The sequence below is a fragment of the Triticum urartu genome, chromosome 2A, assembly GCF_056163025.1.
Source record: "Triticum urartu cultivar PI428250 chromosome 2A, HENAU_Tu73, whole genome shotgun sequence".
Taxonomy (NCBI): Eukaryota; Viridiplantae; Streptophyta; class Magnoliopsida; order Poales; family Poaceae; genus Triticum; species Triticum urartu.
This window is the reverse complement of record NC_141874.1, coordinates 542,428,052-542,447,003: the sequence shown is the minus strand read 5'-3', so window position 1 is coordinate 542,447,003 and position 18,952 is coordinate 542,428,052. Positions and strand designations below refer to the sequence as shown.

At 46.6% G+C, this 18,952-nt stretch overlaps 1 protein-coding gene across 1 annotated transcript; it reads right to left on the bottom strand.

Annotated features, from left to right (window-relative positions):
• Window positions 1-12,783: 12,783 nt before the first annotated feature.
• Window positions 12,784-14,646, bottom strand: LOC125538577 (large ribosomal subunit protein eL34). The gene is made up of 4 exons (XM_048701843.2): window positions 14,451-14,646; window positions 14,253-14,332; window positions 13,226-13,335; window positions 12,784-13,155 (listed from the first exon to the last, which is right to left on the bottom strand). Exons 1-4 carry the CDS (start codon window positions 14,527-14,529, stop codon window positions 13,065-13,067), a joined length of 360 nt encoding a protein of 119 aa, XP_048557800.1. The 5' UTR covers window positions 14,530-14,646; the 3' UTR covers window positions 12,784-13,064.
• Window positions 14,647-18,952: the final 4,306 nt, after the last annotated feature.

Sequence of the window (18,952 nt, the reverse complement as noted above, 5' to 3'; positions counted from 1 at the left end):
AGCAAAGCTTGCGATACATCAAGATCGTATCACCTCAAGAACACGAGAGAGAGATCAAACACATAGCTACTGGTACATACCCTCAGCCCCGAGGGAGAACTACTCCCTCCTCGTCATGGAGAGCGCCGGGATGATGAAGATGGCCACCGGAGAGGCATTCCCCCTCCGGCAGGGTGCCGGAACGGGTCTAGATTGGCTTTCGGTGGCTACGGAGGCTTCTGGCGGTGGAACTCCCGATCTATTGTCATCTCCGTTAGTTTTAGGGTATATGGATATATATAGGCGGAAGAAATACATCAAGGGAGCCACGAGGGGCCCACGAGGGTGGAGGGCGCGCCCAGGGGGTGGGCGCGCCCCCTGCCTCGTGCTCTCCTCGTTGATCCCCTGACGTGCACTCCAAGTCTCCTGTATTGCTTTCTTTCCAAAAATAACTTTTCTGAAGGTTTCATTCCATTTGGACTCCGTTTGATATTCCTTTTCTGCGAAACACTGAAACAAGGGAAAAACAGAAACTAGCACTGGGCTCTAGGTTAATAGGTTAGTCCCAAAAATCATATAAAATAGCATATAAATGCATATAAAACATCCAAGGTTGATAATATAATAGCATGGAACAATCAAAAATTATAGATACGTTGGAGACGTATCAACAACCTCTGTGACGTACACCATAAAGAAGGGTGTGTATCCAGTCGTGTGATTGGGCATGGTCCGCAGCCCCAGAGTACGGAATCGAGTTCCTCAACCCAGTGCTTATCTGATTCCCGTAGGGAGCGCACTAGTCTGGGTTTGATGCCGCTCATTATCAGGCCATTAGCCCGTTTGACCTGACCGTTTGTTTGAGGGTGATAAACGAAGGCGTAGTCGAGCTTAATGCCCAGATTAGCACACCAAGTTTCCACCTCGTCGGCTGTAAAGTTAGAACCATTGTCAATAATGATGTTGTGCGGGATGCCATAACGGTGTACAACACCGGATATAAAATCAATCATCGGTCCGGCTTCGGCCGTTTTTACTGGTTTGGCCTCTATCCACTTGGTGAATTTATCCACCATAACCAGCAGATACTTTTTCTTATGGCTTCCCCCTTTAAGGGGTCCGACCATGTCTAGCCCCCAGACCGCGAAATGACAGGTAATGGGGATTGTTCTGACAGCAATGGGCGGCAAATGGCTTTGATTGGCAAAAGGCTGGCATCCGAGACAGCGCTGTACATGTTGGAAATATGCCCTAGAGGCAATAATAAAATGGTTATTATTATATTTCTTTGTTCATGATAATTGTCTATTGTTCATGCTATAATTGTGTTATCCGGAAATCGTAATACATGTGTGAACACATAGACCACAACACGTCCCTAGTGAGCCTCTAGTTGACTAGCTCGTTGATCAAAAGATAGTCATGGTTTCCTGACTATGGACATTGGATGTCATTGATAACGGGATCACATCATTAGGAGAATGATGTGATGGACAAGACCCAATCCTAAGCTTAGCTCAAAGATCGTGTAGTTCGTTTGCTGTAGCTTTTCTGAGTGTCAAGTATCATTTCCTTAGACCATGAGATTGTGCAACTCCCGGATATCGTAGGAGTGCCTTGGGTGTGCCAAACATCACAACATAACTGGGTGACTATAAAGGTACATTACAGGTATCTCCGAAAGTGTTTGTTGGGTTGGCACGAATCGAGACTGGGATTTGTCACTCCGTATGACGGAGAGGTATCTCTGGGCCCACTCGGTAATGCATCATCACAATGAGCTCAAAGTGATCAAGTGGTTGATCACGGGATCATGCATTACGGTATGAGTAAAGTGACTTGCCGGTAACGAGACTGAACGAGGTATTGGGATACCGACGATCGAGTCTCGGGCAAGTAACGTACCGATTGACAAAGGGAATTGTATACGTAATTGATTAAGTCCTCGACATCATGGTTCATCCGATGAGATCATCGAGGAGCATGTGGGAGCCAACATGGGTATCCAGATCCCGTTGTTGGTTATTGATCGGAGAGCCGTCTCGGTCATGTCTACGTGTCTCCCGAACCCGTAGGGTCTACACACTTAAGGTTCGGTGACACTAGGGTTGTAGAGATATGAGTATGTAGTAACCAGAAAGTTGTTCGGAGTCCCGGATGAGATCTCGGACGTCATGAGGAGTTCTGTAATGGTCCGGATGTGAAGAATTATATATAGGAAGTGCAGTTTCGGCCATCGGGAGAGTTTCGGGGGTCACCGGTATTATACCGGGACCACCGGAAGGGTCCCGGGGGTCCACCGGGTGGGGCCACCCATCCCGGAGGGCCCCATGGGCTGAAGTGGGGAGGGGAACCAGCCCATAGTGGGCTGGTGTGCCCCCCCTTGGGCCCCCCATGCGCCTAGGGTTGGGAACCCTAGGGGAGGGGGCGCCTCCACTTGCCTTGGGGGGTACTCCACCCCCTTGGCCGCCGCCCCCCTAGGAGATCCCATCTCCTATGGCCGGCGCACCCCCCTAGGGGGGCCTATATAAAGGGGGGAGGGAGGGCAGCACACACCTCAAGTCTTGGCGCCTCCCTCTCCACTGCTACACCTCTCCCTCTCGCAGAAGCTCGGCGAAGCCCTGCTGCGATCACTGCTGCATCCACCACCACGCCGTCGTGCTGCTGGATCTTCATCAACCTCTCCTTCCCCCTTGCTGGATCAAGAAGGAGGAGACGTCATCCGCTCCGTACGTGTGTTGAACGCGGAGGTGTCGTCCTTTCGGCACTTGGTCATCGGTGATTTGGATCACGGCGAGTACGACTCCATCATCCCCGTTCTCTTGAACGCTTCCGCTCGCGATCTACAAGGGTATGTAGATGCACTCTCCTCTCGTTGCTAGTTGACTCCATAGATTGATCTTGGTGAAACGTAGGAAAAAATTTTGTTTTCTGCAACGTTCCCCAACAGTGGCATCATGAGCTAGGTCTATGCGTAGTTACTATGCACGAGTAGAACACAAAGTAGTTGTGGGCATCGATATTGTCAATTTGCTTGCCGTTACTAGTCTTATCTTGATTCGGCGGCATCGTGGGATGAAGCGGCCCGGACCAACCTTACACGTACGCTTACGTGAGACCGGTTCCACCGACTGACATGCACTAGTTGCATAAGGTGGCTGGCGGGTGTCTGTCTCTCCCACTTTAGTCGGATTGGATTCGATGAACAGGGTCCTTGTGAAGGGTAAATAGAAATTGGCAATTCACGTTGTGGTTTTGGCGTAGGTAAGAAAACGTTCTTGCTAGAACCCTATTGCAGCCACGTAAAACTTGCAACAAAAATTAGAGGACGTCTAACTTGTTTTTTGCAGCAAGTGTCATGTGATGTGATATGGCCAAAGTTGTGATGAATGATGAATGATATATATGTGATGTATGAGATCATGTTCTTGTAATAGGAATCACGACTTGCATGTCGATTAGTATGACAACCGGCAGGAGCCATAGGAGTTGTCTTTATTTTTTGTATGACATGCGTGTCATTGAGAAACGCCATGTAAATTACTTTACTTTATTGCTAAACGTGTTAGCCATAGTAGTAGAAGTAATAGTTGGCGAGCAACTTCATGGAGACACGATGATGGAGATCATGATGATGGAGATCATGATGATGGAGATCATGGTGTCATGTCGGTGACAAGATGATCATGGAGCCCCAAGATGGAGATCAAAGGAGCTATATGATATTGGCCATATCATGTCATTATTATTTGATTGCATGTGATGTTTATCATGTTTTTGCATCTTGTTTACTTAGAACGATGGTAGTAAATAAGATGATCCCTCATAATAATTTCAAGAAAGTGTTCCCCCTAACTGTGCGCTGTTGCGACAGTTCATTGTTTCGAAGCACCACGTGATGATCGGGTGTGATAGATTCCAACGTTCACATACAACGGGTGTAAGACAGATTTACACATGCAAACACTTAGGTTGACTGGACGAGCTTAGCATGTACAGACATGGCCTCGGAACACAGAAGACCGAAAGGTCGAGCGTGAGTTATAGAAGATACGATCAACATGAAGATGTTCACCGATGTTGACTAGTCCGTCTCACGTGATGATCGAACACGGCCTAGTTGACTCGGATCATGTTATACTTAGATGACTGGAGGGATGTCTATCTAAGTGGGAGTTCATTGAATAATTTGATTAGATGAACTTAATTATCATGAACTTAGTCTAAAATCTTTACAATATGTCTTGTAGATCAAATGGCCAACGTTGTCCTCAACTTCAACGCGTTCCTAGAGAAAACCAAGCTAAAAGACGATGGCAGCAACTATACGGACTGGGTCCGGAACCTGCGGATCATCCTCATAGCTGCCAAGAAAGATTATGTCCTACGAGCACCGCTAGGTGAAGCACCTGCTTTCCCTGCAGAACAAGACTTTATGAACGCTTGGCAGACACGTGCTGATGATTACTCCCTCGTTCAGTGCGGCATGCTTTACAGCTTAGAACTGGGGCTCCAAAAGCGTTTTGAGCGACACGGAGCATATGAGATGTTCGAAGAGCTAAAAATGGTTTTCCAAGATCATGCCCGGGTCGAGAGATATGAAGTCTCCGACAAGTTCTTCAGCTGTAAGATGGAGGATAATAGTTCTGTCAGTGAGCACATACTCAAAATGTCTGGGTTGCATAACCGCTTGACTCAGCTGGGAGTTAATCTCCCGGATGACGCGGTCATTGACAGAATCCTTCAGTCACTTCCACCGAGCTACAAGAGCTTTGTGATGAACTTCAATATGCAGGGGATGGAAAAGACCATTCCTGAAGTATTTGCAATGCTGAAATCGGCAGAGGTAGAAGTCAAAAAGGAACATCAAGTGTTGATGGTGAATAAAACCACTAAGTTCAAGAAAGGCAAGGGTAAGAAGAACTTCAAGAAGGACGGCAAGGGAGTTGCGGCGCCCGGTAAGCAAGCTGCCGGGAAGAAGCCAAAGAATGGACCCAAGCCCGAGACTGAGTGTTTTTATTGCAAGGGAAGTGGTCGCTGGAAGCAGAACTGCCCCAAATACTTAGCGGACAAGAAGGCCGGCATCACGAAAGGTATATGTGATATACATGTAATTGATGTGTACCTTACCAGTACTCGTAGTAGCTCCTGGGTATTTGATACCGGTGCGCTTGCTCACATTTGTAACTCAAAGCAGGAGCTGCGGAATAAGCGGAGACTGGCGAAGGACGAGGTGACGATGCGCGTCGGGAATGGTTCCAAGGTCGATGTGATCGCCGTCGGCACGCTACCTCTACATTTACCTACGGGATTAGTTTTAAACCTCAATAATTGTTATTTAGTGCCAGCTTTGAGCATGAACATTGTATCAGGATCTCGTTTAATTCGAGATGGCTACTCATTTATATCCGAGAATAATGGTTGTTCTATTTATATGAGAGATATGTTTTATGGTCATGCTCCGATGGTGAATGGTTTATTCTTAATGAATCTCGAGCGTAATGTTACACATATTCATAGTGCGAATACCAAAAGATGTAAAGTTGATAATGATAGTCCCACATACTTGTGGCACTGCCGCCATGGTCACATAGGTGTCAAACGCATGAAGAAGCTCCATGCATATGGACTTTTGGAGTCTCTTGATTACGAATCATTTGACACGTGCGAACCATGCCTCATGGGTAAAATGACCAAGACTCCGTTCTCAGGAACAATGGACCGAGCAACCAACTTATTGGAAATCATACATACTGATGTGTGCGGTCCAATGAGTGTTGAGGCTCGCGGTGGCTATCGTTATGTTCTCACCCTCACTGATGACTTGAGTAGATATGGGTATGTCTACTTAATGAAACACAAGTCTGAGACCTTTGAAAAGTTCAAGGAATTTCAGAGTGAGGTTGAGAATCAACGTGACAGGAAAATCAAGTTCTTGCGATCAGATCGTGGGGGAGAATACTTGAGTCATGAATTTGGAACACACTTAAGAAAATGTGGAATAGTTTCACAACTCACGCCGCCTGGAACACCTCAGCGTAATGGTGTGTCCGAACGTCGTAATCGTACTCTATTAGATATGGTGCGATCTATGATGTCTCTTACCGATTTACCGCTATCATTTTGGGGCTATGCTTTAGAGACTGCCGCATTCACTTTAAATATGGCTCCGTCAAAATCCGTTGAGACAACACCGTATGAATTATGGTTTGGGAAGAAACCTAAGCTGTCGTTTCTAAAAGTTTGGGGATGCGATGCTTATGTCAAGAAACTTCAACCTGAAAAGCTCGAACCCAAGTCGGAAAAATGCGTCTTCATAGGATACCCTAAAGAAACTATTGGGTATACCTTCTACCTCAGATCCGAAGGCAAGATCTTTGTTGCCAAGAATGGATCCTTTCTAGAGAAAGAGTTTCTCTCGAAGGAAGTAAGTGGGAGGAAAGTAGAACTCGATGAAGTATTACCTCTTGAACCGGAAAGTGGCGCAACACAGGAAAATGTTCCTGAGGTGCCTGCACCGACTAGAGAGGAAGTTAATGATGATGATCATGAAACTTCAGATCAAGTTGCTACTGAACTTCGTAGGTCCACAAGGACACATTCCGCACCAGAGTGGTACGGCAACCCTGTCTTGGAAATCATGTTGTTAGACAATGGTGAACCTTCGAACTATGAAGAAGCGATGGCGTTCCCGGATTCCAACAAATGGCTGGAAGCCATGAAATCCAAGATAGGATCCATGTATGAAAACGAAGTATGGACTTTGACTGACTTGCCCGTTGATCGGCGAGCCATAGAAAATAAATGGATCTTTAAGAAGAAGACAGACGCGGATGGTAATGTGACCATCTATAAAGCTCGGCTTGTCGCTAAGTGTTATCGACAAGTTCAAGGGGTTGACTACGATGAGACTTTCTCACCTGTAGCGAAGCTGAAGTCCGTCCGAATCATGTTAGCAATTGCCGCATTCTATGATTATGAGATATGGCAAATGGACGTCAAAACGGCATTCCTTAATGGTTTCCTTAAGGAAGAATTGTATATGATGCAGCCGGAAGGTTTTGTCGATCCTAAGAATGCTAACAAGGTGTGCAAGCTCCAACGCTCGATTTATGGGCTGGTGCAAGCATCTCGGAGTTGGAACATTCACTTTGATGAGATGATCAAAGCGTTTGGGTTTATGCAGACTTATGGAGAAGCCTGCGTTTACAGGAAAGTGAGTGGGAGCTCTGTAGCATTTCTCATATTATATGTAGATGACATACTTTTGATGGGAAATGATATAGAACTTTTGGACAGCATTAAGGCCTACTTGAATAAGAGTTTTTCAATGAAGGACCTTGGAGAAGCTGCTTATATATTAGGCATCAAGATCTATAGAGATAGATCAAGACGCCTCATTGGTCTTTCACAGAGCACGTACCTTGACAAGATGTTGGAGAAGTTCAAAATGGATCAGTCAAAGAAGGGGTTCTTGCCTGTATTGCAAGGTACGAGATTGAGCACGGCTCAAAGCCCGACCACGGCAGAAGATAGAGAAAAGATGAGTGTCGTCCCCTATGCCTCAGCCATAGGGTCTATCATGTATGCTATGATGTGTACCAGACCTGATGTAAACCTTGCCATAAGTTTGGTAGGAAGGTACCAAAGTAATCCCGGCATGGAACACTGGACAGCGGCCAAGAATATCCTGAAGTACCTAAAAAGGACTAAGGACATGTTTCTCGTTTATGGAGGTGACGAAGAGCTTGTCGTAAAGGGTTACGTCGATGCTAGCTTCGACACAGATCTGGATGACTCTAAGTCACAAACCGGATACGTGTATATTTTGAATGGTGGGGCAGTAAGCTAGTGCAGTTGCAAGCAAAGCGTTGTGGTGGGATCTACATGTGAAGCGGAGTACATGGCAGCCTCGGAGGCAGCACACGAAGCAGTCTGGGTGAAGGAATTCATTACCGACCTAGGAGTCATACCCAATGCGTCGGGGCCGATGACTCTCTTCTGTGACAACACTGGAGCTATTGCCCTTGCCAAGGAGCCCAGGTTTCACAGGAAGACCAGGCATATCAAGCATCGCTTCAACTCCATTCGTGTAAGTGTTCAAGATGGAGACATAGAAATTTGTAAAGTACATACGGACCTGAATGTAGCAGATCCGTTGACTAAACCTCTCCCTAGAGCAAAACATGATCAACACCAGAATTCCATGGGTGTTCGATTCATCACAATGTAACTAGAATATTGAATCTAGTGCAAGTGGGAGACTCTTGGAAATATGCCCTAGAGGCAATAATAAAATGGTTATTATTATATTTCTTTGTTCATGATAATTGTCTATTGTTCATGCTATAATTGTGTTATCCGGAAATCGTAATACATGTGTGAACACATAGACCACAACACGTCCCTAGTGAGCCTCTAGTTGACTAGCTCGTTGATCAAAAGATAGTCATGGTTTCCTGACTATGGACATTGGATGTCATTGATAACGGATCACATCATTAGGAGAATGATGTGATGGACAAGACCCAATCCTAAGCTTAGCTCAAAGATTGTGTAGTTCGTTTGCTGTAGCTTTTCTGAGTGTCAAGTATCATTTCCTTAGACCATGAGATTGTGCAACTCCCGGATACCGTAGGAGTGCCTTGGGTGTGCCAAACGTCACAACGTAACTGGGTGACTATAAAGGTACATTACAGGTATCTCCGAAAGTGTCTGTTGGGTTGGCACGAATCGAGACTGGGATTTGTCACTCCGTATGACGGAGAGGTATCTCTGGGCCCACTCGGTAATGCATCATCACAATGAGCTCAAAGTGATCAAGTGGTTGATCACGGGATCATGCATTACGGTACGAGTAAAGTGACTTGCCGGTAACGAGACTGAACGAGGTATTGGGATACCGACGATCGAGTCTCGGGCAAGTAACGTACCGATTGACAAAGGGAATTGTATACGGGATTGATTAAGTCCTCGACATCGTGGTTCATCCGATGAGATCATCGAGGAGCATGTGGGAGCCAACATGGGTATCCAGATCCCGCTGTTGGTTATTGACCGGAGAGCCGTCTCGGTCATGTCTACGTGTCTCCCGAACCCGTAGGGTCTACACACTTAAGGTTCGGTGACGCTAGGGTTGTAGAGATATGAGTATGCAGTAACCCGAAAGTTGTTCGGAGTCCCGGATGAGATCCCGGACGTCACGAGGAGTTCCGGAATGGTCCGGATGTGAAGAATTATATATAGGAAGTGCAGTTTCGGCCATCGGGAGAGTTTCGGGGGTCACCGGTATTGTACCGGGACCACCGGAAGGGTTCCGGGGGTCCACTGGGTGGGGCCACCCATCCCGGAGGGCCCCATGGGCTGAAGTGGGGAGGGGAACCAGCCCATAGTGGGCTGGTGCGCCCCCCCCCCTTGGGCCCCCCATGCGCCTAGGGTTGGGAACCCTAGGGGAGGGGGCGCCTCCACTTGCCTTGGGGGGTACTCCACCCCCTTGGCCGCCGCCCCCCTAGGAGATCCCATCTCCTAGGGCCGGCGCACCCCCCTAGGGGGGCCTATATAAAGGGGGGAGGGAGGGCAGCACACACCTCAAGTCTTGGCGCCTCCCTCTCCCCTGCTACACCTCTCCCTCTCGCAGAAGCTCGGCGAAGCCCTGCTGCGATCACTGCTGCATCCACCACTACGCCGTCGTGCTGCTGGATCTTCATCAACCTCTCCTTCCCCCTTGCTGGATCAAGAAGGAGGAGACGTCATCCGCTCCGTACGTGTGTTGAACGCGGAGGTGCTGTCCTTTCGGCACTTGGTCATCGGTGATTTGGATCACGGCGAGTACGACTCCATCATCCCCGTTCTCTTGAACGCTTCCGCTCGCGATCTACAAGGGTATGTAGATGCACTCTCCTCGTTGCTAGTTGACTCCATAGATTGATCTTGGTGAAACATAGGAAAAAATTTTGTTTTCTGCAACGTTCCCCAACAGTACAAGGGCTTGTGCGTCCGCTCGGGCTGTGGGCCAGAAGAAGCCTGTACGAAAGGCTTTACTTACTAGGGCTCGGGCTGCGGCGTGATGACCACCGAGGCGAGCATGTATTTTGGCCAAGAGCTACGCCCCTCCTCTTCGGAGATACATCTTTGAAGGACTCCGGTGGTGCTTTTCTTGTAGAGCTCTCCCTCGTGGACTTTATAAGCCTTAGAGCGTCGGACTATGCGATGGACCTCGTTCTGATCGTTAGAGAGCTCCTGCCTATTAAGGTAGGCCAAGAAGGGTCCGGCCTATTAAGGAAGGTGTAGGCTCGGTGCTCGAGCCCCCGATGGTATCCGAATCATGTTCGGCGTCCGGGGGTATGATCAGCGCCGGACTATTATTTCCGCTCTCGTCCTGCCATACCATGGATGGTTTGAAAAGCTTCTCCAAAAAGGTGTTAGGCAGGACGGGGTCACGTTTAGCTCCCAGACGAGCAAGGATGTCCACTTCCTGATGACTATCTTGAGCCACATGATGAAACTCGAGCCCCTCAAATCGAGCGGATATTCTAAGTATGGCATTGCGGTAAGCTACCATCTTTGGATCCTTTGCGTCGAATTCTCCATTTATTTGGGATATCGCGAGGTTCGAATTCCCACGAAGTTCGAGGCGTTGTATGCCCACAGAAACGGCCATCCGGAGTCCATGCAGGAGCGCTTCATATTCGACTGCATTATTAGAATCCGTATACATGAGTTGTAATACATAACGGACTGTGTCCCCTGCATGGGATATTAGGATGACACCAGCCCCCGGTCCGGCTAACATTTTGGAGCCGTCGAAGTACATCACCCAGTTGGAGTATGTGTTATACTCTTTAGGGAGTTCGGCTTCTGTCCATTCGGCGACGAAGTCAGCCAACACCTGAGATTTAATAGCTCGGCGTGGCTTGTATGTTATTTCGAATGCTAAGAGCTTTATAGCCCATTTGGCAATATGGTCGGTGGCATCTCAGTTGTTTGTGATATTATTGAGTGGTACTTCAGAGGCCACCGTGATCGACCACTCTTGAATATGAATATGATGTTAGTTTACATGTTAGTTTACATGTTAAATATTTCAAATGCTATTTAGGGTGAAACCTTAATCAATAGCGCACGATCCATCTTCTTTCGTACCGACACTGACCCGGATTGCAATGAACACCTCATCAAAGCAAAATTGGAGAAGAGAGAAATCGTCGATAACTGTGCATGTACGCATCGGCAAAATTTTGCATAAAAACAGATTTCTCATCTTATGCCAAGAGAAAGAGACACCTCAACAAGACATATTGTAGGTCTTAGTCATGGTATTGGGTTAGGGCTGTGCGATATTTTCTCCTCCAGTTGCAACGCACGGGCTCATTTGCTAGTAAGGCTAATACATGCCACCGACTATCAAAAATTGGCATGTTCTAAATACTAGAGCTATGGAGAAAGTTCACCCACAACTGTCCTTACCCTTGCCTTTGTCGTCTTCGTCGCACAAGTAGCGACCAAAGACGTCGAGTCAGATCTACTCACTGTCGGAGTTGTCTAATCCATCGTCGGCCTCCTCCTCTTTGGAGCAGTCTGGCGAGGGCACATACCGCCAAAGTTTGCTCCTTTTTCTGAGGGCACGCACCATCCAGACTTGCTGCTTGACGAGGATGCGGGCCTGGAGGGGCATCCTCGGTTCTGTCCGACGCGGCATGCGACTCTACCTCCGTTGTTTGCCGCACCCTCTCCCTCACTTGGCGGGCATACAAGTCCTAGGCGCATCCATGAGCGGGCCATCTACTAGCATTGGCCTTCTACTCAGAGATCGACGTCATGGGGACGAGGCTCCACGACAGGGGTTGCGTCGCCATCCTGGAGCCGCCCGGTTGGGCATGGCGATCCGCCACGGTCCCGTGCCTCGAGCTACCGGCGTGGGCGGATTCCCGCTGTAGCAACTCGGTCCGCGGTGCTCGGGCGAATTCCTCTTGAGAGCGGCGGAGAGCCAGGCGGATGGCCAGCTCCTGTGGGGACGAGGTCCCAGTCGATGAACTCGGAGTTGTCGGAATCATATCCGATGCTCGCCATGTCGAGGCCAGAGATCGCCGCAGAGGAGTTGGGGGAGGACAGACCGGTGCGGACTTGAAGTGAAGTGGAGTGGCAAGTGGCTAGGGTTACGTCTGGATGCGGATAGCATGGAGGATATTTGTTGGGTCAGGGTGGACCAACATGAGCCGGATCTGACATGGCAAACACGTCTAGGCCTCTCCCACAATCGTCTCAGATATGGGCTGGGTATAAATGGTGTCGGCCAACCCGTATGAGAGGTATGGCTAGGGATATGGGCTGGGTATAAATGGTGTCGGCCAACCCGTATATATAAGACCCGCATGAGAGGTATGGCTGGGTGACGAGTCACTGACCAGGCCGTCGGTGCAGGGCAATATAAAAGATCCGGCTGTAGCTCTAACCTGTGCACTTCCGAGTGGCCAGAGGACTTGGAAGCACTTGAGGTCTATATAGATGTCACGTGTGCTACGACCATGTTGCATGATACCAACTGTATCTCTCAAGCAGTTTCATCAATTGCTATTGCCATCGTACGATCACAGCACGCGAAGGAGAAAACGTGCCGTGAGCACACCCGGGACCTGCAAGAGACTTTCGCCGACACCCTAAATAGTTGCGTAGCTCAGCTCTGTTTCATGACAAATATAGGGGTAACTCGATGGACCAGCCACACAAACAAACAATCGTGTGTTGCCGTGCAAGCAGATGAAATCAGTTGTAGGTTTTGAATACCAAATTAGCTACAACGCTGCATCAAGAATCTTCAAATATTGCCAGAAAATACTGCAGCTTGCAGTAGAAATCCACGAACAATACTGCAAAGGGTATCCAAAACTGTAATATAACCAAGTACTCAGGTCAAACCGTCAAACACAAAGTAATAGCATACGGGTAATGAGATCCAGATCCACCCTCGGAACAAGAAAATGGACGGAAATCTCTAGCTTAATTCAGTAACCACAGGCTTAGCATACGGCGCAGGCTTGACTGAACACTCATCACCATCTGTCCTCCAAAAAAAAGCCTCGGCCATTTCACTTTGATGGCTGCTTCTCCTTGGTCTTCTGGATCTTCAAAACCTTCTTCACAATCTTTTGCTCTTCGACAAGGAAAGCACGGATGATCCTGTAACAAACATGTTAGATAACAGACGATAGAGAACGCTAACCCAGCAGTTACTACAAGATGCACTAACCTCTCCCTAACAGCCTGACCAGATAGAACACCACCATAAGGACGGTTCACTGTTCTCCTGTTCCTGGATAATCTGGATCTTTTGTACTCAGTAGGCCTTAGATGAGGTATCTACAACAAGTCAAACAAATATTGTTACAACTTACAATGTCAAACCACTGATATTATACAACATGAAGCAAACTTAACCATCCGTCAATAGATTGAACAAATATTTTCTAATGATCCTATATCCATGTAAATTAAATAAACTTAAAAGGGAGACTAAATAAACATACAATGGAAATTTCATCCACAAAACAGTAGTTTTATTTAAACTCCCAACCAGCAAGTCTACTTGTTCTTTTACTCGTTTTATTTTAAACTCACTTAGTCCACTAGTAAATCATGGACAGTAATAAACCATAATATCAAAGGCCCTTAAACATGAAAATCAACCAACTAGCCTTAGTCATACAATCTACAGTTTTTAGGCATTACAGCCCAGATTGTTTATGCTCGCCTGCAATGGTGATAAATTGCAACTATGTCCAATGTTGCAATTAAGTTCTTCATTTATAATAGCAATCTTCCCAGCAAAATTTTCAACGTCCCCGCTCACCCTACAAAGCACAGATGGTTGCAATAGCACCACTGTTGTATGTAACCAGTTTTGCATTCGAACTAACCTATTAATAATTAATGCAGTAAAATTACTGAACTCCAGTAGCAAACGCTGCAACAACAAATACATAGAACATGTACAGCTAATGAAGCCTAAATAGATCATTACCAGAAATGATGTTAAACATCACCAATGTGTATACACGCAACATCAAAAAGACACTACAGTTAACAAAATAAAACTGCTAACATCACGCCAGAAGCATACCATCAAACAGCTATGGCATATATAAAAGACCACGGAGGTCAGAAATGAAAATTGGGCAACTCATATATCGCCAAAAGTGCTGCAAACGAAGATGAAACTACAATAGGGCAACTCGATCCACCCCAATGGTTCGGGAAGGGGTCACACAGTCGCTTACCCCCTGGATCTTCTTGCCTGTGACCGGACATTTGGGTCCGCTCGCCCTCTTCTTGGTGTACTGGTACACAAGCCTCCCTCCTGCACCAATCACACAGCACGCATCATCGCACACGAGTTCACCGCAAGTACTGCCCAAGAACTCGAATCGCAGCCTGGGAATCTGCCAGAAAGCACCCGTGGAGAACGCAGATCTCACCTGGGGTTTTGACGACCCTGGTCTGGTTGGACTTGGTGGCGTAGCTGTGCCGCTTCCGGTACGTCAGGCGCTGCACCATGGCGTCGACCTCGCTGTCGCTCGCTTCTCTCTGCGGGGGGCTGGGGCGGCGGCGGCGGTGGCTAAAACCCTGGACGAGCAAAAAATTGTGGGATGGTTCGGGGAGCGCATAAAAGGGAGGGTGCGGGATACCTGACCTACATCGGACGGCTTCCGAGGCCTCGATGTAACGGGAACGGTTAGGATGGCTTGTAGAGATGGAACTGACTTTTCTCCTTGACGATCGTCCTTTTTTTCTCAACCCCATTTTCTACGGGGATCCTAGCTTTTGTTCGTTAGAAAAGCAACATTAATAAAATATCCATTGATAGGCTTGTATATGATGTTATTCCTTCTTTTATTTAATCAATAAACCTATCCATGATGGTCTTTCCTCAAAAAAAAAAAATCCATTGATAGGCTTGTATATGAAGTGGATCCACAGTTAACCCTATTTGAAGAAAGGTATAAAAAATATTTTATCCGGCAAAGGTCAAAAATTTATACGGTGTACACTACATGAAACACTACCATGTCGTGTCACACTCACAAACAAACATATGAGAATCTAGTCCACTTATCCTACTTGTTTGACTGGAAGATATGAAGCACATGTTACTCCTCTATGATAAAGCAAAGGAGGTTTGAAAAAGGTTGAGGATGAATGATATTATTGATAAAGGCTGTGTGGTTGATCGTGCGGGAGAGCCGGTATTGGAATACTTACTTCTTCTATCAGACCAGGAATTGCGGATCATGGGTCATCAAAATGTGCATGAAATGATTGGTATGTCAGCTTGGTATCTATGATGGGAAAGATGAAAATTGATGCACACAAAGACAACTCAAAATGTGTAACGGATCTCTATGGGGATACTAGCTCTTACGACAAACTTTTTTACTCCCTCATCTCCAAAGGCCTCTGTAAACATGGGGGTGGTCTTACCTTCCGGTGGGCTTTGTGAAACTTAATGTTGATGCTTTTTTTGACCATGACCTACTCACGGGCATGATGAGGGCAGTGCTTAGAGTTGACAAAGACAAATTTATTGTTGGGGTAATGGAAAGATAGACTACTGCATGGACGTCTTGATGGCTGAAACCTTGGCACTCGAATTCGGTTTATCCCTGGTATAAAGGTAGGGATGTAATCACCTTATTATTAACTGGGACAATCTGGACGTGATTGATACCATGAAGGATGGAGGAAGGTCGGCGGGTGCGAGGGCGGCTATTTTCGGTGTTTGTTTTCACTATGCTTGTGATTTTATATTAGTAGGTTCGAACAATGTAAGAGAGAAGCAAATAAAGTTGCTCATGAGCTCACTAAATTAGCTAGATTTTTGTGACTTCTGGTTGGTTTGAGGAACCATTAAATGAAAGCGTAACAATCCTCATAAATGATGTATGGGTTATTTCTGATGAACAAAACTTTGGGTTTATTTTTAAAGAAAGTGGATCCACAATGTTAGAAGACCTTTTTTGGACCCACACGATCATAGAAGACTTTGTTGCACAGTGATGTACCACCATAGTTGATACACCTTGTAACGCCCTCGATGCGGCTATAGCTTCCACGTGTCGAGGCACGACTTAGAGGCATAACCGCATTGAAAGCAATGTCGTAAGTTAGGCAATCTTCATAACATCCCATGTAATATAGATAATAAAAGGGGAGATACATAGTTGGCTTACACTCGCCACGTCAATCAAAGTACATGAATAGCATTACAACATTCAAACACTCATGGCCCGACTACGGCGCCAAAATAAAAGATAAACCCAACATGCGACACGGTCCCGATCACCCCAACTGGGCACCACTACTGATTATCAGGGAAAGACACGTAGTATCGGCGTGAGTCCTCGTCGAACTCCCACTTGATCTCAAGCGCGTCATCTGGAGCGGAATCATAAGGCCCTTCATCTGGTTTGGAAGTAATCTGTGAGCCACAGGGACTCAGCAATCTCACACCCTCGCGATCAAGACTATTCAAGCTTATAGGTAAGGCAAGGTAAAGTATGTGGAGCTGCAGCAAGCGACTAGCATATATGGTGGCTATCCTATTCGCAAAAGAGAGCGAGAAGAGGAGGCAAAGCGCGAGCGAGTAACTAGAGGGCATACTGCGGCAAGCATTACTCCAACACCGTGTTCACTTCCCGGACTCCGCTGAGAAGAGACCATCACGGCAACTCACACAGTTGATTCATTTAAAATAAGTTAAGGTTCAAGTTATCTACAACCGGACATTAACAAATTCCCATCTGCCCATAACCACGGGCACGGCTTTTGAAAGTTCAAATCCCTGCAAGGGAGTCCCAACTTAGCCCATGACAAGCTCTCACGGTCAATGAAGGAATAGACCTCCTCCCGAGACATTCCGATCAGACTCGGTATCCCGGTTCTTCAAGACACTTCGACAGGTTAAAACAAAACCAGCAACACCGCCTGAATGTGCCGACAAATCCCGATAGGAGCTGCACATATCTCGTTCTCAGGGCACACTCAGATGAGCCAGACGTCGGGTAGGCCAGCCCAGAGTTTCCCCTGGTAGCCCCGGACATCGCTCGGTTGGACCAACACTCAGAGGAGCACTGGCCCGGGGGGGCTAAAATAAGATGACCCTCAGGCTCCGGAAACCCAAGGGAAAAAGAGGCTAGGTGGCAATTGGTAAAACCAAAGTTGGGCATTGCTGAAAAAGCTTTAATCAAGGTGAACTATCAAGGGGTTCCCATTATAACCCAACCGCATAAGGAACGCAAAATCCGGGAACATAACACCGATATGACGGAAACTAGGGCGGCAAGAGTGGAACAAAACACTAGGCGAGAGGCCGAGCCTTCCACCCTTTACCAAGTATATAGATGCATAAAGATAACATGGCAATATAATGATATCCCAACAAGTAAATAATGTTCCAACAAGGAACGGTCTCCAATCTTCACCTGCAACTAGCAACGCTATAAGAGGGGCTGAGCAAAGCGGTAACATAGCCAATCAACGGTTTGCTAGGACATGGTGGGTTAGAGGTTTGACATGGCAATTTGGGAGGTATGATAAGCAAGTGGTAGGCATCGTAGCATAGGCATATCAAAAGAGAGAGCATCTAGCATAGCAAAGATAGTAGTGATTTCGAGGGTATGATCATCTTGCCTGCAAAGTTGTCAGAGTTGACTGGATCCTCAATAGCAAACTCAAAGGGCTCCTCGTTAGCGAACTTGTCTCCCGGCTCTACCCAAACAAGACAAACAAGCAACAAGGACACAATCAACCACGTGCAAAGCTCAAACAGTATGATGCAAACATGGTATGCTATGCGGGATGCGACATGTGATGCATATGCAAGATTTGACAAGGAATGAACGAACCTGGCCTCAACATGTAAATCCAAGTGTGCCACTGGAAAGGTGAGATGAAATCGCTTGAAAACGATATAAAGAACACCGGAATCGGAGTTACCGTTTGGAAATGGCAAGCAATTCAAATATGACACCGGTCTGCGATTTACAGCAAGTAGCCATCTAAATGCAACAAGGTGAACATGCTACAGCACTCAATCATGGCAACAAAATACATGACAGGGATCCATTCATGATGCTTAACAAAAGACTAGCACTGAGCTACGGCCAATTCATCCATTAACAGGTTCAAACAAGCATGGCAAAAATGCATTTAGCAAACAGATTTCAGACTTAGTGAAATTAACACTTGTCTAGAATTTCAGATCAGATAGCACTCTTTGGAGTATGAAAACTATATGCTACGGGATCTGAACATGGCAAAGTAAAGCATGGCATGGAGCTACTCAAAGAGCTTAACAAAAGTCCCTTAGTGACCTTGAGCCAAAAGGGATCAGAAAATACAATTCCAAGCATGTGAACATGGCAAAAAAACATAATCAGTTCTCAGACTTAGTGAAAACTGGAGCATGCTGAAACAGATATCAAGTAGGCATGTTTACGAGCTCGATGCACTCACTATAGAGCATGTCATGACAATCTAAGCATACACCCATCAAGAATACACAAAAAACAAGCTAGACATGGCAAGAACAATAACATAGCATGCACGGATCAACTACAACATCCTCGGCAAAATTGCTAAGAAGTAGAGAATCTGCCCAGATTCACGAAATGGCAAAAGTAGAGCTCGATTGACTCAAGTTAGGGTGCTCCATAATTGCAAACAAAGACATGGATGGATAAAGCACTATAAGATTAACAAAACATCCTTAATGATCATCCTCAAAAGAGGCACAAATCACTAGAAAACAACATGAACATATGGCATAATGAGATAAACAGTCCAAGGACTTAGTGGAAATGCTAAGTACCTGAAATCAGCATTAACGAATGCACCACTTTGCAAGCTTGTGCTAGTCACCACACACATCACAAAAATACATGGGTTGCACCTCTGGATAGATGGCAAAACATATAACAAA

What these genes read in the sequence shown, in the direction of transcription:
- LOC125538577 (XM_048701843.2), bottom strand. Translation starts at nt 14,529, where the DNA reads ATGGTGCAGCGCCTGACGTACCGGAAGCGGCACAGCTACGCCACCAAG. An exon ending in CAGGGTCGTCAAAACCCCAG is followed by an intron (nt 14,333 to 14,450) that starts GTGAGATCTGCG and finishes TGATTGGTGCAG; the next exon opens with GAGGGAGGCTTGTGTACCAG. An exon ending in GGTCAGGCTGTTAGGGAGAG is followed by an intron (nt 13,156 to 13,225) that starts GTTAGTGCATCT and finishes TGTTTGTTACAG; the next exon opens with GATCATCCGTGCTTTCCTTG.